The 17,782-nt window shown below is 40.3% G+C and overlaps 1 protein-coding gene across 2 annotated transcripts in view; it reads left to right on the top strand.

Annotated features, from left to right (window-relative positions):
• mlxip (MLX interacting protein) overlaps positions 1-17,782 on the top strand; it is a 132,917-nt gene that overhangs the window by 93,585 nt on the left and 21,550 nt on the right. For both annotated transcript variants that reach the window (XM_072587443.1, XM_072587444.1), the window contains exons 11-14: positions 9,347-9,560; positions 11,867-11,979; positions 14,849-14,965; positions 16,447-16,574. In XM_072587443.1, coding sequence (XP_072443544.1) covers positions 9,347-9,560; positions 11,867-11,979; positions 14,849-14,965; positions 16,447-16,574 — 572 coding nt within the window. The remainder of the gene's footprint in view (positions 1-9,346; positions 9,561-11,866; positions 11,980-14,848; positions 14,966-16,446; positions 16,575-17,782) is intronic.

Genomic DNA, 17,782 nt, shown 5'->3' with positions numbered 1-17,782 from the left:
TTATCTGCATTCTCTAGACTCCATTTCTTTCTCCACAGTGCACGCCAACAAGAAATATCCATCTCTCCCATGTCCTGGGATTCAACACAAATATGATCTCTTTGATCTTTAAGAGACCCTATCCCCTCTCTACCCTGTTACTCTTAATGTATTTCCTTATAACTCAAACCCTCCAGTCCTGGTAACATCCTTCTAAATCTTTTCTGTAACCATTCCAATTTAATAATATCCTTCCTTTTGCAGGGCAGCCAGAACTGTACACAGTACTCCAAAAGTGGCCACAACAATATCCTGTACATGACATCCCAATTCCTGTACTCAATGCTGTGACCAATGAAGGCAGGCATGCAAAGTGCCTCCTTCACCATTTTGATGCCATTTTCAAGGAACTATATACCTGAACCCTTCAGTCTCTGTTCACTATCATTCCCCAGGCCCTATTAGGTGTGGAACTCTCGGATTTATAGAGATATACAGCATGGAAGTCGACCCCTCAGTCCAACTTGTCCATGCCAACCAGATATCCTAAATTAGACTAATTGCATTTGCTCCATATCCCGTTAAACCCTTCCCATTCATATATCCATCCAGCTGCCTTTTAAAAGTTGCAATTTTACCAGCCTCCACCACTTCCTCTGGCAGCTTATTCTGTACACACACCACCCACTGCATGAAAACATTACCCCTTAGGTCCCTTTTATATTTTTCCCCTCTCACCCTAAACCTGTGCCCTCTAGTTTTGGACTTTCCCAATCTGGGAAAAGACCTTGTCTATTTATCCTATCCATGCCCGTCATGATTTTATAAACCTCTATAAAGTTACCCCTCAACCTCTGACACTCCAGGGAAAACAGCCCCAGCCTATTCAACCTCTCCCTATAGCTCAAACCTTCCAACCCTGGCAACGTCCTCATAAATTGTTTCTGAACCCTTTTAAGTTTCATAACATCCTTCTGATAAGAGGGAGACCAGAATTGCATGCAATATTCCAAAAGTGGCCGAACCAATGTCCTGTACTGCCACAAAATGACTTCCCAACTCCTTTACTCAATGCACCGATCAGTGAAGACAAGCACACCAAATGCCGCCTTCACTATTCTGTGTGCAGGTACCTGTGACTCCAGTAGGAACTATGAACCCGCACTGCAAGGTCATTTTGTTAGCAACACTCCCTTGGAGCTTACCATTAAAAGTCTTGCCCTGATTTGCCTTTCCAACTTCAGCAACTCACATTTACTTAAGTTAAACATTGATTTTCCTGCTCCTCGGATGCTGCCTGACCTGCTGTGCTTTTCTAGCATTTGCAGTCCTCACGTTCGCTTAATCCATCTGCCGCTTCTCAGCCCATTGGCCCAACTGATCAATATCCTGTTGTAGTCTGAGGTAACCTCCTTCGCTGTTCACTACATCTCCCATTTTGGTGTCATCTGTAAATTTACTAACCATATCTCCACTATTCACATCCAAATCATTTATATAAATGACAAAAGGCAGTGTGGACCCAGCACCAATCGTTGTGGCACACCATAGGTCACGGGTCTCCAGTCTGAAAAGCAACCACCACCCTCTATCAAGCCAGTTCTATATCCAAGTAGCTACTTCTCCCTGGATTTCATGTGATCTAACCTTGCTAACCAGTCTACCATGAGGAACCTGGTTGAACGCCTTACTGAAGTCCATATACGCCACATTCACAGCTGGTACTCTCATCAATCCTCTTCGTTACTTCTTCAAAAAACTCAATCAAGTTAGTGAAATATGATTTCTCGTGCACAAAGCCAGGCCTTGGTTTGTCTTACCAAGATGCAGCACCTTGCATTTATTTCAATCAAACTTCATCTGCCACTGACTTAAACCTGGGCCTTCTGCCTCAGAGACAGGGACACTGCCATTGTGCCATAAGAGTCTCTTTGCCCAGTTTCTTTTATCTTTGCTACCCTTAAAATAATTATCTTGTCATATCTTATCCTTCCCAAGTGTTTGCATCAGTAACCATTCAGGAACAGGTCAGGGTTGAAGGGAAATGTATTTGTTTGAAAGGTTGCCTCTGCTTACACTTTGCTTATATATGAAGCAACATAAATTTAGGGAAACAAGGAAGAGGACAGAATCATACGTGAGGAACCAGTATGGAAACCAATAAATGACCACATTTAAAAATAATCAGAAGTGGATTTTAACATCACATTTACATATTTAGCAACTCAACAGAATTTGGGATTGTCCCCAGATGCTGGTGGAGCTGAATATTGTACCAAAAAAAATGTCAGAGGCAAGAAGTTAGGTTGACTTTGGTTATAGGCCTAATGCCAAGAGGGATAATTATAAATACTCTGTGAAATTGCTTCAACAACCAATTGAAGCAAAACCACCTCTGAGTGAACCTGTTTTGAAAACAGTGACTCCTGCTACAGTGAACCCTAGCAGTCCAAATCATGAAGCAACAAAGCTGAAAATAGAAGCCATTAACTGCTAAAGAAAATGCAGGTACTGAAGAGACTGGTTCAGCTAACTAGGAGTTGAGCAATATCCCAGTGCAGACAGCGGTTCCAACTCTGAGAAGATGAAGACAAGCTTGTTCCCAACCATACTAATTGGTATGGAAAGCATTAGTAGTCACCGGTCCAGCTGGCTGGATAAATGTTCATTGATTGTTCAATAATCTAGCATGGTACAGGAATCCAGCAGGAAATCCTTGCATAAATCCATTACCTGGCGAAAAAAAATGTTTCTATGATTCTAAGAGGGCCCTGAGAATTATGTCATGATGAAGCACTTCTCCTTGTACTCATTCGAGAGTTTGAATGAAATAGCATTTGTCTTTTAAAGTGATGTCCTCAATAAAATAAAGTGAATGATACTAAGTGTCTGATGTGGTGTATATAGATTTTAGCAAGACATTTGATAAGGTTCCCCATGGTAGGCTCATTCAGAAAGTAAGGAGACATGGAATACAGAGAAATCTGTCTGTCTGAATACAGAATTGGCTGGCCCGTAGAAGACTGGGGGTGGTGGTAGATGGAAAGTATTCAGCCTAGAGCTGGGTGACCAGTGGTGTTCCATAGGGATCTGTTCTGGGATCTCTGCTCTTTGTGATTTTTATAAATGACTTGGCTGTGGAAGTGCAAGGGTAGGTTAGTAAACTTGCCGATGACACGAAGGTTGGTGGAGTTGTGGATAGTGTGGAGGTCTGTTGTAGGTTGCAACGAGGATGCAAAGCTGGGTTGATAAGTGGCAGATGGTGTTCAACTGGAAAAGTGTGAAGTCATTCACTTTGGATGGTTGAATTTGAATGCAGAATAGAAGGTGAAAAGCAGGATTCTTGGCAGTGTGGAAGAACAGAAGGATCTTGGAGTCCATGTCCATAGAACCCTCAAAAGTTGCCACCGAAGTTGGTAGCATTATAAAGAATCCGTATGGTGTGTTGGCTTTCATTAGCGGGGAATTGAATCTTAGAGCTGTACAAGGTTATGCTGCAGCTCTTCAGAGTCCTGGTTAGACCACACTTGGAATATTATGTTCAGTTCTGGTTGCCTCATTATAGGAAGGATGTGGAAAGCTTTAGAGAGGGAGATTTACCAAGGTGATGCCTGGACTGGATGGCATGTCTTATGAAGAAAGGTTGAAGGAGCTAGGGCTTTTCTCATCTGAAGCGAAGTAGGATGAGAGGTGACTTGATAGAGGTATACAAAATGATGAGAGGCATAGAGCGAATAGCCAGTGACTGTTTCCCATGGCGGAAAGGTCTGTCACAAGGGGTCGTAATTTTAAGGTATTTGGAGGAAGGTTTAGGAGCGATGTCAGAGGTAGGTTCTCTTATTCAGAGAGTAGGGAGTGCGTGGACTGCACTGCCAGCAGTGGTGGTAGAGTCAGATACATTTGAGTTTGGATAGACACATGGAATTTAGTATAATGAAAAGTAAGTAGGTTAGTCTGATCTTAGAGTAGGATAAAAGGCCGGCACAACATCAAGGGCCAAAAGGCCTGTACTGTGCTCTACTATGTTCCATAGACAGTTGCCTGAGGGTGGAAACCTCCGGTATCAAGTGAACAGTAAAAGGAAACATAGCTTTAAATAATGTACAGAATTCTCAGCAATGATTTATGTACTCCTATTCAGTTGGCCACTGTTAGGAGAGGTCATTAAATAAAACATTGGATAAACCATTGAGAGCTCTCAGGCAAGTACCTTACTCCTTCAGAACCCCAGCACTGGAGACTCTGGTTGCCGGAATTAGCCGAGCGATCAAAAGCTGATTGTTTTGGGTCTGAAAATCTGTTGGTCATGTCCTACACCTCGGGATCCAGGTTGTGAAGGCAATTTTTTCTTCCTCTTGAGAGGTGGGAATGTCAGAGAGAGAAGACTATTGAAAGTTGGAGACAAGGGCAGAAGGGTGATTATAAGAGGCTGCTCCATGCCTAGCATCCATGCCTTCAGTTACACCCAGTCAGATGTTTCCCAGTTGGGAATTCCACCCGGTGGGGTAGAGGGGTTAGGTAAAAGGGAAGTGCTGAGTTGATGCTCTTGAGTGGCCTTTAAGTGATCACATAAGGACTTTGATGGCAAGTTGAGAATATTGCCCATGCACCATCTTATCCAGTATTTAATCGCTCAGTGATGCAAAAAGAGGGCAGGTTTCTCTGTGGGCCAGCTCCCCCAATTATTTTCCCCTTTCTGCCACTTCTAGGGAGGAGAAAGATCTCTAAATGTTGTACAATCTCCTGAATTTAGTTGTCAGTCAGCCCCTTAACCATTCTTTAGACGCTTGTTACTAACATTGGCCTCAACATCTACTTCATGATAGAAACAGAAAATAGGAGCAGGAGTCGTCCATTTGGCCCATCAAGCCTGCTGAACTTTTCAATATGATTATTTGGTCCAACTAATCTATGCCAAACATAATCCCAAACTAAACTAGTATGCTATTCTTCTTTGATCCCATTTTATTTGATCCCATTGGCCCTTAGAACTATATCTAACTCCTTCCTGAAAATATTCATTTCTTTTTGTGGTGGAAAATTCCATCGGCACACCGCCTGGGTGAAGAAGTTTTTCCTCATCTGAGTTCTAAATGGCCTACCCTGTCACTTCCCTGCTTCTGGACTCCACAGACATTGAGAACATTTTTCCTGCACTTATCTTGTCTAGTCCTGTTAGAAACCTATAAAAATTCTGTGAGCAGCCCTCATCACACTACCATATCATTCTTATAAACTCCAGTGATTTATAGTCTCAACCAATCCAACCTCTTTTCATATTTCAGTCCTGCCAGTCTGGTAAAGCTTTGTCCCACTCCTTTCATAACTAGAATATCCTTCCTCAGATAACAAAACCAAAATTTCACACAGTGCTCTCGACATAGTCTCAACAAGGCCTTGCACAACTGCAGCAAGGCACCCATGTTCTTATACCCAAACCTGTCACTAGGAAGGCTAACATGCCATTTAACACTTTGTTCACAATGTTAACATATGCTGAATAAGAGCATCAGTGATACTGCAGGCACCTGTTTACTTGAGCACTTATAGTATATGATCAAAATCACGCCATGATTTTGTTATTGTACGTAAGAGTTATCCCTATGTTTGATAATATGTTCTTAATGCCAGGGTTAGTTGCTGTAGATTATTCCGTTCAGATGAAATGCCTAAAACACTGTCCTGGAAGTCCACTATTGGCATTGTGGGTTTGCCCACTACAAGCAGACTGCAGCAGTTGAAGAAGGTAGCTCACCGCTGCCACCTTGAGGATGGGAAAGAAATGCTGGCATAGCCAGTGACACTTGTGTCACCCTTGAATACGCTGGAAAAAATGGTTCCTGTAACAGCGCTATTCACTTGAACAGAAATGCAATTGTCAAGTTAGATAAATGGTCTGTGCTTTGAATGGGGTTCTGTGGCAAGAAAAGTTGAGAGCTGGAGTTTGTCACATCACCAAGTGCTCTAAGAAGGTGAGAAAGAGGTTAGTATAGTAACTAAAATGGACAGACAGTTGTATTCATGAACATATTTGATGAAGTAATGATGGGATTAAACAAAACCTTTTGTAATTTCTATACCTTCACCTTACCATGAAATGAAACAGATTGCAGGTTTTTTTATTTGTCCAGCTTCACTTTACCATCTGGTAACTCAGACCTTCATTGGTCGATTGAAAAGCTGCGTGCCATGCTGTGTAAATCACGATTTTTTTTAATAAGCTGGGATATTATAGTGTTTTCTCATATTATAGTATGAAAAACAGACCTTTAAAACTGAAGTGCATAAAAATGTGATTTAATGTTAGTCAAGTATCTCTGATATTGCACATGTAAATTTGAAAGATGTAGTTTTTTAGTTTGCGTCTGCTATCCTTTTTCTTTACAACATAGAACAATACAGTGCAGAACAGGCCTTTTGGCTCTCAATGTTGTGCCGACCTGTGAACTATTCTCAGCTTGTTCCCCCTACACTATCGCAAAAGCATCCATGTGCTTATCTGAGGATAGTTTAAATCTCCCTTGTTTCTCATCTTTGTCTTTCCTTCTCCATGCTGCCCTCAAAACACAAGTTTAAAACATTTTCTGGTTTATAAAGAATGCTCAAAGCTAGAAACATAGAAGATAGGAGCAGGAGGCAGCCATTCAGCCCTTTGAGCCTACTCTGCCATTCGGCACTATCATGGCCAATTATCCAACTCAATAGCTTAATCCTGCTTTCTCTCCATAACCTTTGATCCCATTCGCCCCAACTGCTATATCTAGCCGCTGCTTGAATACATTCAATGTTTTGGCATCAACTACTACCTGTGCTAATGAATTCACTCGTTGGGTGAAGAAATGTGTCCTTGTCTCTGTCTTAAATGGTCAACCCTGAATACTCGGACTGTGACCCCTGCTTATGGACGCACCCACCATGGGGAACATTCTCCCTGCATCTACACTGTCTAGTCCTGTTAGAATTTTATAAGTCTCTGAGATCACCCCTCACTCGTCTGAAGTCCAGCATAAACAATCCTAACCTAGTCAATCCCTCCTAACATGTAAGGCCTGGAATCAGCCTTGTAAGCCTTCGCTGCTCTCCCTTGAGAGCAAGAGCAACCTTCCTCAGAAAAGGAGACCAAAACTGCATGCAGCATGGTATGGCCTCACCAAGGCTCTGTATAACTGCAACAACACATCCCTGTTCCTTTTATCAAAATGTCTCACAGTGAAGCCCAACGTACCATTTGCCTTCTTTACTGCTTGCTCCACCTGCATGCTTACGATCAGCAACTGATGCACACGAACATCCAGGTCCTGCTGCACACTCCCCTCTCCCAATTTGCACCCATTCAGGTAGTAATCTGCCTTTTTGGATTTGCTTCAAAAGTGAATAACTTCACGTTTATTCAAATTATGCTGCATCTGTCATTGATTTGCCCACGCACCCAATCTGACCAGATCATGCTGAATGCCCTCTGCATCCTGGTCACAGTTCGCCCTCCTACCCAACTTAGTATCATTTGCAAACTTAGATTTTTCCTTCATCCCACTTACTCACATATATTGGTATAAACAGACAGTGATAAAGCTTTTGGATGTGTGCGCTTGTTCTTGATTATTAGTTGAAGAAAACCTGCCAAACAGAAAATCTTTAGAACATAGTGAGAAATATTGAGTGTATGTGATCATAAATTATTAGAGGTGACAGGACAGGTAGAAAGCAATTAGCAAATCATGCAGTATTCTAGGCTTCATAAATAGGGAAGTAGGATACATTTTGATCTTGTGTATGACAATGTTTAGATCTCAGTTAGAGTATTGTGTATCATTCTGAGCGGCATACTGAAGGAGCAGTGTGAATGTATTGGAAAGAGTGATTCCATTGATGAGGTAATTCAGTTATGAGAAAAGATTGGACTTGATTCCCTGGAGGGAAGAAGGCTAAATGGAGATTTGATAGAAGTTTTCAAATTCAGGAATTGACTACACAGAGTGAAAAGGGAGAAACTGCCCCCACTTGAAAACAAATTAAAAATCAAAGGGCACAGCTGTAAAGTGCCTGCAGTGCAGTGGAGACAGGTTCAATTGAGACATTTAACAGGATATTGGATGAATTATATGAATAGAAAAAATGTGAATGGTTATGTGACTGGTCTCCATCTTTTATCCTCTTTCCTCAAATTTGCTATCATTCCTAAACTTCTACCTCAAAGAAAAAAATTCCTGCCAATGGTCACAGTCTTCCTTTAAAATTTGCCAACTTATGTAACCTTTCATGATCTTACCACAGACTTGCCTATCTCCAGCCATGTCCTTATATTATTTGACATTCGCACCTCTATTCCCTTTTAATGTTACTTCCTTATGTGTTTCTCTGGGGATAAAACTCTTTTCAAGTAACCATGGTTCCTTGCTCCTAATTGCAGAGTGTTTGGCTTTCCCTTTATCACTTATTTCTGCAGTTGTCATTTTGTTCAACCATTTCTTCACTTCCATATCCACTGTTTGATACCCTGTTGACAGAAGACCATGTCTCATTTGATTCATGATTCTGTAAGTTGTCAACTACACACATCTAGAATCATCATTAAGATTATTGTAATAAAATTGTTGAAATTCCAGTGCTTTAATATTGAAATATTCTAGATTTCAAAATTTAACATTTTAGATTTTGTTTTAATAAATATGTTTGAACCCCAATTCTGTTGTTGATCCTTCCCTCTTCTCTTCTCCCACTTCCTCCCATTTTCTCTTTTGCATCTTTGTTTTCTACAAAATCTTTTTTATCTATGGTTTATATTTTCGGTTTTTAAAAAACTCAAAGCTGTTTAAACAACATAACTGTGCATGGTGAAAATCTGAAGCCAACCTTAGACAACTTCAGGGTCATATGCATCTATTAAGTAGATAACTGGGTTGAACTTTTGCATAAGATTCACAAGCTCATCTATTCACTCGACAGATGGGACTGTTATGATGCATTTTCTCTCATTTCTGTCCCATACCTAATGACAACAGATGCACCTTTTTAAGAGTTTTTTTTTATTTGTGAAAAAACACGCATCATATAAGGACAGAGAAGTGCTGATTGATATTGACCCATGTCTGTCTCTCCTTTTATACATCAAGACAGAAAATTGTCTGCACAAAATTAGTAGTGAATGTTGCACTACATTACATTATCCAGGAGAACCAATAATTTTATTGTGAATGTAGAAGTACTTGCATTGTGAATGTATCTTTTGAATGTCTGTGGACGATTTCAAAAATTGCAATACGATATTTTTTAACAGTTGGCTAGAGGTTTGAGTTCACACCTGCCAGCTGGATGTTATTGAGCTTCAATGTATGTTAAAAATTCAGCATCCTTTTACTTCTTGTAGGCCACAGGTGATTTCCATGGCAATATTTTAGTTGGCCCAGCACAACAACCAGGAGTAATGAGTACATCGCAGCAAACTTCAAAATCTACAAAGTCAAACATTTCGCAATTGTTTGCATCAAATACAGCTTCCAGTGCAGTCCGGTTACAGTCCAAAGCTGAACAGGTCACTCCTACAACCTCTAAAAAACAAGCACCTTCACCCACGCCAACAGGTAAATACCCATCTAAATTTAAATAGGATTTTGAAGTTCTTCTTTATGTATCTGATTTATTTTAAAGGAGCATAAGTAGTTTACAGATGATATTTTAGTGAATATTTAATTCACTGTTTATCTACTGGATATTAGAGGGAATTTTAGTCTTCGCGTACAACCATAGAGTCATAGAATGCCTACAGTGCGGAAACAGGCCATTCAACTCAGCGAGTTCACACCGACCCTCTGAACAGTAAGCCATCCAGGCCCATTCCCCCACTACACTACTCTACATTTCCCCCGAGTAATGCATCTAACCAACACATCCCTGACACTGGGCAATTTAGCATGACCAGTTCACCTAACATGCACACCTTTGAATTGTGGGAGGAATCCAGAGCACCTGGAGAAAATCCACACAGACGCTGGGAGAACGTTCAAACGTGAGGCTGGAATCGAATTCCAGTCCCTTGCGCTGTGAGGCAGCGTGCTAAACACTGAGTTTGTGTACTTTACCCTCCTCAATTTTCAGGGTTAGAGACCAGTTTTTGGTACCTTTCTACAAGTGGCAAATGGACCATAGTGTTTTCTTGTATTTTGTTTCCTTCTGGATGTGTCTTAGTACATTCTTTTATGATCTATGTGAAACCAAGCTGATTGTGATAATACACGGACTACATCAGTTGTCTTATGTAATAATAAACAAAGTAGACCGAGAAGTGCTGAATCTTGGGCAAGTTGAATTTGCAGATCTCAGTGTGGGGGTGCTCCAGTTAGTCTCAATGTTTTGTTAAGGTTGGAGAGATGGATGGGAGGACAAAGTTACTCACTTGGTATATTGCCAGGGTTCCTCTTCCAAATTATCTGGTGCACATGTGAATTTGGAAGGAGTACAAGTTCAGGCACGGCTGAAATCCATTTTTGTTTTGCCATCTCTGCATTGAGGCATCTTTAGATTTGTACACCTTGTACCTTGTACAAGAGAGGCCATTATACAATGTAAGTGGCACCAGCCTAAATTGCCATACGGGTTTGATGGTTCTGGGTTTGTTGGGAAAGATGGCTTTATAGCAAATTTTTAATGTGGCTGCTGAAACTAAAAGCTTATTATCCCCAAATTGGAACTGTTGTTGATGTTCATATGAAATGTTGCCATCCAAGTTGATAGAGTTGTCAAGAAGGCACATGGCGTGTTGGCTTTCATTATCAGGGGATTGAGTTTAAAAGCCGCGAGGTTATGCTGTAGCTCTATAGAGCCCTGGTTAGACCACACTTGGAATATTGTGTTCAGTTCTGGTCACCTCATTATAGGAAAGATGTGGAAGCTTTAGAGAGAATGCAGAGGAGATGTACCAGGATACTGCCTGGTTTGGAAGGCTTGTCTAATGAAGGAAGGTTGAGGAAGCTGTGGTTTTTCTCACTTGAGCGAAGAAGGATGAGCGGTGACATGGTAGAGGTGTACAAGATGATGAGGCATAGAGTGGATAGTCAGAGACTTTTCCCAGGGCAGAAATGGCTATCACGAGGGGACATAATTTTAAGGTGATTGGTGGAAAGTGTAGGGGAGATGTCAGAGATAAGTTCTTTACCCAGAGTGTGGTGGGCGTGTAAAATGGATTGCCAGCAGTGGTAGTAGCATCAGGTACATTCGGGACATTTAAATGACTCTTGGATAGGCACATGGATGTTAGCTTAGTCTGATCTTATGTAGGATAAAAGGTCAGCACAACATTGAGGGCCGAAGGGTCTGTACAGTGCAGTACCGTTCTATGTTTTCCTTACTGTTTACTTCTACTCAGTGGTGGCACATTCTTACGTGAGTTGGTTAATCATTGATGCAATTCTCACTCGTGGTTCAAGAATTAATCTAAGGAGGCACTTGTGCTGAGTTTTGAGGGACAACTGTAGTCAGGGAATGTTGTTATCAAGAAAATTAGTTCATTTCATCTCTTGTTTGATATTTATCCCTCAACAAGCATCAGTAAAGGAGATTATTAAATTATTTCACATGTTTATGGGAACTTGCTGTGTGTGGAAAGGCTGCTGAATTTCTCTACTATAGTGATGAAATTGCATGAGATATTTTGACTGATAATGGTTTTAAAATGTCCTATGGTCACCAAGTGTATATAAATGCAAGTTCTTTTACTTCCTTCCTTTCCAGGAGTTTGCAAAAGGTTACCACAAATAAAACTAGCACACTCTTCCAATAGGCCTGAGTATCTTATATTTAAACGGCATAGTGCTGAATATATTAAATGCATAATTTGTCAAAAGAAGTTTGAAGAAAATACATGCAATTAGTTTAATTTATTGTCCTTCAGGCCGGGACCGACAGAATTCAGGCCAAGGATCTCCAGCGACTTCTGAGAGAATCCCAAGCCCGCAGTCCCCCATAAACAATTCCACAAAAGCTAAACAAGACCAACCGTTTAAGGTAACAGGTTTATGAAGTAATTTTTTTTGTTTTATTTTATCTCTTAGCAAAAAGTATCTTTCCTTTAAATGTATGTTGATCTCAATTTGGGGATGGTTACAGAACTAGCTCTAACCCTTTATGAAGCTGCTACACAGTTAGGTTTGCAGTTTTGTTTTGGAAATCACACCTTCAGGAAATCACCTGCAGACTTGTACTGGAATGTAGTTGTTACTTCAATCAAATAGAGTTGTTTGTACTAATGGAAGGCTTTATATAAACTACTTTCTGTCAAATTGGTACATTATTAGAAGTAAAAATGCAGTACATTTCTGATCTTCACTGATTTTTTTTTTAACCCTCTCCCACTCCTTTCCTGTCTCCCTCAATGATCTGTGCTGCTTATTGTTAATTTTCTTAGCTTAGCTCAATAACATAGCTTGATCTTGATTCTAATAGACGACTTTGGAAGAAAGTTGTGCACAACTGAAATTTAAATAGTGGAACTATGAAGCTTTAAAGGATATTTTAACACATTGTCAGTCTTTGCTAACATAAAGGGACAAGAAATTTTTTACAATAGGCAAACATGAAGGGTAAGGAAACCCAAGATAAAGCTGTGCATTTTCAGGCACCTGGCATCCTGTTTGGCTATTAAAACTGAAGTAAGGCTTCCTGAGTTTACTGTTTAGATCTCTGTGTTACTCCATGCCACTAACAGTATAGACCATTATCCCTCCTAGAGGGAGATGAAAAGATGTTTTAGCCACAATGAGTCATTACTATCACTGGACATGTTTAACCATGCTGCATAATGGTTTCAAATGCCCTTGCATAAAAGAGTCAGATCAATATAAACTACTCTACTAATCGATGTTGTGGAGACTTTTCTTCTTTGTCATTAGAATCATAAAGGTGTACAGCATAGAAACAGACCCTTCAGTCCAACTTGTCCATACCAACCAGTTATCCTAAATTAATCTACTCCCATTTGCCAGCTTTTGGCATATATCCCTCTCAACCCTTCCTATTCATATACCCATCCAGATGGCTTTTCAATGTTGTAACTGAACCAACCTCCTCCACTTTGCATGGCAGCTCATTGCATACACACATCACCATCTGCCTGAAGAAGTTGCCCCTTAGGTCCCTTTTAAATCTTTCCCCTACCATGATAAACCTATGCCCTCTAGTTTTAGACTTCACTCTGTTGGGGAAAAGACCTTGTCTATTCACTTTTTCCATGCACCTCATGATTTTATGATCTTCTATAAGGTCACCCCTCAGCCTCTGATGCTCAAGGGAAAATAACCCTAGCCTATTCAGTTCCTCCCTATAGCTCAAACCTTCTGACCCTGGTAATATTGTTGTAAATATTTCTGAACCCTTTCAAGTTTTACAACATCCTTCCTATAGCAGGGAGACAAGAATTGAATACAATACTCAAAAAGTGGCCTAACCAATATCCCGTACAGCTGTAACATGACCCCCCCCCCCCCCCCCCCCCCCCCCCCCCCCCCCCAAACTCCTATACTCAATGCTCTGACCAGTAAAGACAAGTAACCCTTTTTTACTATCCTGTCTTTACTTCAAAGAACACTCCCAGGACCTTAGTATTAACTGTATAAGTCCTGTTAAGATTTGATTTCCCAAAATGCAGCACCTCACATTTATCTAAATTAAACTCCATCTGCCACTGTTCAGCCCACCGGACCATCTGATCACGATCCCATTGTACTCTGAAGTAACCTTCTTAGCTGTCCACTGCACCACCAATTTAGGTGTCATCTGCCAAATGACTGACTGACTATACCTCCTAAATTCACATCCAAATCATTTATACAAATGGCTAAAAGGAGTGGACGTAGTGCTATTCCTTGTGGCACACCACTGGTCACATACCTGTTACTTCTTTGGGAGAACTGACCCTTTTTAATGGATAAACTAACTACGATACATCAGCTTTTGGTTACCTGGTGATGCCTTCTATGCAATATTATTGAAAGAATTCTGTATTTTTTTGGGATGCTTTTAAAGAAGCTAATAGGACATTTATGTGCTCTATGGACAGTATTGGATGTGTTGTCCCAGCATTTGTTTGCATGAGGGGTCTTTACTTTCAGCAGTTGCCTGCACATTACAGTTTGTTATCTGAGCCTCCACTAGTATGTGAGAACAGCACAATTGTTATAATTTTGGCCTATTTGTAATCCCACTGCAGGTTCTCTTCTGTTTGAGTATTTGCATAGAGAAATCCATATATATTTAACCAGTAGGTGCAAAAAAAACTATAGTTGTTGCTTTGACAAATGACAGGCTTGAGTAACAGCAAGACAAAGAGGAAGCAATGCAGAAATGGTTAAGAAAATGCAAAAGTTTGCTTGCTTTAAATATTGTTATATTCTTTCCATGAACTACCAAATACTTAGGTTGCCTTAAAACCATGGACACCCATTTCAAAACGGTGTATGTTTAATTGGGTGTTTCGTATGCCTAAACACTGAGAAATGATAGTCAAAACTAAGACTCCCATATAGAGAAAATAAAGTTTATCAATTTATATTATGAAACTAATGCAAGGAGTATACTTATGGTTAAGTTCAGAACATATTTCCCCGATGGGTTTCTTTTGAAAATAAAAGATTTGGAATGATTCACAAAAACTAAAATCTGAAGGAATAAAGACTCCATCTTATAATGCCCATAATACTGTCTTCTCAAGTTCATGATTATTTTGTTATTTTACTCTTCATATTGAATTAGGGTATTATAGGTGAGTCCAATCTTGTCCTACGTTTGAGTGCAGTATGCACTTCTGGTGATGTACAGTAGAAAGCCTTTTATTGTCTAAGGGCTATTAAGATTAAAATATACTTTTCTTTGTTGACAGAGTCTGAGAATGAACCACATTTCAGCAGAACAGAAAAGGCGATTTAACATCAGAATGGGTTTTGACACACTTCACAGTTTAGTGACCACTTTAAAATCCCAGTCTAATATAAAACCGGTAGGTTGGTTGATTAGATTCACGGCACTTTTTGCTTGATGTACTGTTTGTTGAAAAGGAATGACTGTTTGAAACCCAATTTATCTTGTTAGAAGTACATGTTTCAGAATTTCCCTGTTATGAAGTTGAAGGGGTGTATTGTACCTTTAAGAGTGAGTGAATGCTGTTCTGAACTGACAGCTTATAAGCACCTGTGTATATGACTAGATGGCAGCCCCAGAATGTACAGGAAAATTGAAAATATGTAACATTTGGCTGTGAAGTGGATACCTGAGTTTTGGTTGCTGTTTTGACAGCGATTCAAATTTAACCAATCAGTTAAATGATACTAAAACCCAAACAAGTTTGAACTTATTGTTTTGCCAACATCAAACCAATCAGACAATGTGAATTTGGGGATATAACGATGCAGACGTTTTGAAAATGGGAGAGCGAGTAACTGCCTTCGAGAGAGATCCAAGAAATTAGGAAACACCCTCTATCAAAAGTACCTTTTCATATGAAACCTACTCCCAGTAAAACTAAAGAAGACGACCCAGGGGTTTTGAAATTAAGTTGATGTAATTTTAATAAGTGTCTAATTGGTACAGTGCAGTGTTACAGAGTTGGAGACACATAATAAGCAGTTAACAGAAAGAGGGGTTTAGAGTTGTGAATAGTTGTTTAATGTTCACTTTTAGAGTTTAAAAAAAGTTGATGTTATTTTCTTAAAATAGTGGAACTTGGGAGTTCTCTGTCACTCCTGTTTTAACAGATTAAGAGGGGAGCTTTTCCTGGTGTTTGGGTTTAAGTAACAGAGGGGTTCACCTCTGTGTCGTAACAATTAATTTTGATTTTCCAGTACGCTCGGGACTACCACCTAGTCATATATACAGATGTTTCTAAGCTCTCAGTTCAGGACAGCTTCAATCTCTCTGAAAGGTACAGTACATGCCTTCAACTTCATAACACCTATCAATTGTACATGGATTGTAACTATTAGAATACAGAACATAGAAATTTTTGCCAGTTTGAGTTTTGTGGATAAAGTGGAGAGGTTTACGAATTGTACACCTTTCTTTAGAGAAGGAGGTCAGATCCACATAGTGCAATCATTGTGTTGCCAGATAGAATTTTCCAGGCAGTTTCCCTCCATCCCTTCCTTTCTCCTTCCCTCTGCCTCTTTCTCTCTTCTTCCCCACTATTGCTTGGGTTTAAAGTAGAAACATGCTCACTTAACCCAATACTCTGTTCAGTTTTCCACCTTTTCTCTCCTGATCTAGTCAGCCAATAAGCATCAACTCGTAAATAAAAATGGAAAATGGTGGGAATACTCAGCAGGTCTGGCAAGATTTGAATTGAGAGAAAGAAGGAATGGTGTAACTGAAACATCACAACCTGAAGCATTTACTCTTTCTTCCAAAAACAAATTCTCAGTTTTTAGCAGAAAGGTATTAACCCTGCTTGTATTTTAACCAAACATTTTAATATGATTCCTGCAGATGAGCAATGCAGCAACACTACAGAAAACTGTGGAATACATAGCAAAACTACAACAGGAGAGGTCACAGATGCAGGATGAAGCAAAACGTCTCAGGGAAGAAATTGAGGAGCTTAATGCATCAATCAAGTGGGTATAAATATAGTGCGTTTTTAAAATCCATTGTTGTTCTTAGAGTTAGAGAGTTATACAGCACGGTAACAGATTCTTCAGTCCAACCAGTCCATGCTGACCATAATCCCAAACTAAACTAGTCCCCCCTGCCTATGCTTGGCCATATCCCTCCTAGCTTTTATTTTTCATGTACTTATCTAAATGTCTTTTGAACATTGTAACTGTACTTGCATCCACCACTTTCTCTGGAAGTTCATTCATTTTAATTATTTTGAATTAAAAATAAATGCCCCTCAAGTCTTTTTTTAAATCTTTCCCCTCTCACATTAAAAATATATCCCCTAGTCTTGAAATCCCCCACCCTAAGGAAAAGACATCTGCCCTTGACCTTGTTTATGCCCCTCATTATTTTATAAAACTCATTAAGGTCACCTCCCAATCTCCTGTGCTCCAGTGAAAAGAATCCCAGCATGTCCAGCCCCTCCTTATAACTCAAACCCTCCATTTCCGGCAACATCCTGGTAAATCTCTTCTGAACCATCCAAAGATTTACCTAGCCTGACTGATGAAGGGCTTTTGCCCGAAACGTCGATTTTGCTGCTCCTCGGATGCAGCCTGACCTGCTGAGCTTTTCCAACACCACTCTAATTTAAACTCTGGTTTCCAGCATCTGCAGTCCTCACCTTTGCCTGGCCTGACAGATGTCATCCTCAATTCAAATGAACCGCTGCTGAACATCATCTACCTCAATGTCATTTCCCTGCACTATCCCTATCTTTTGATGTTATTGGTATGTAGAAATGGATTGATCTCTGGTCTTGAACCAGCTCAAAGATTGAACTTCTTCAGCCCTGTTGGGGTAGAGAATTCCAAAGATTCGCCACCTCTGGTTGAAGATTTTCCTCCTCATCAGTCCCAAATGGCCTGCCTCCAATGCTGAAGCTGTGTCCCCCGGGTCTAGACCCCATCCTTCTCCTGCATCTACCCTGACACAACCTGTAAGACAGTTTTTCCTGAGTTTTAATGAGATCACCTCTCATCCTTCCAACTTCCAAATAATAGAGGTCCAGTCTCATCGACCTCTACATGGAGGACAGATCTGATATCTCAGGAATCCACTCTATGTCCTCCCTTAGGTAAGGGGTCCAATGGTGCCCACAAGCCTCCAGGTATGATATCAGCAACATTTCAAATTTTCGAAAGGGAACCAGGTGAACCCTAAC

The sequence above is a fragment of the Chiloscyllium punctatum genome, chromosome 17 (genome assembly GCF_047496795.1).
Source record: "Chiloscyllium punctatum isolate Juve2018m chromosome 17, sChiPun1.3, whole genome shotgun sequence".
Taxonomy (NCBI): Eukaryota; Metazoa; Chordata; class Chondrichthyes; order Orectolobiformes; family Hemiscylliidae; genus Chiloscyllium; species Chiloscyllium punctatum.
This window is presented reverse-complemented; position numbering and strand designations above follow the sequence as displayed.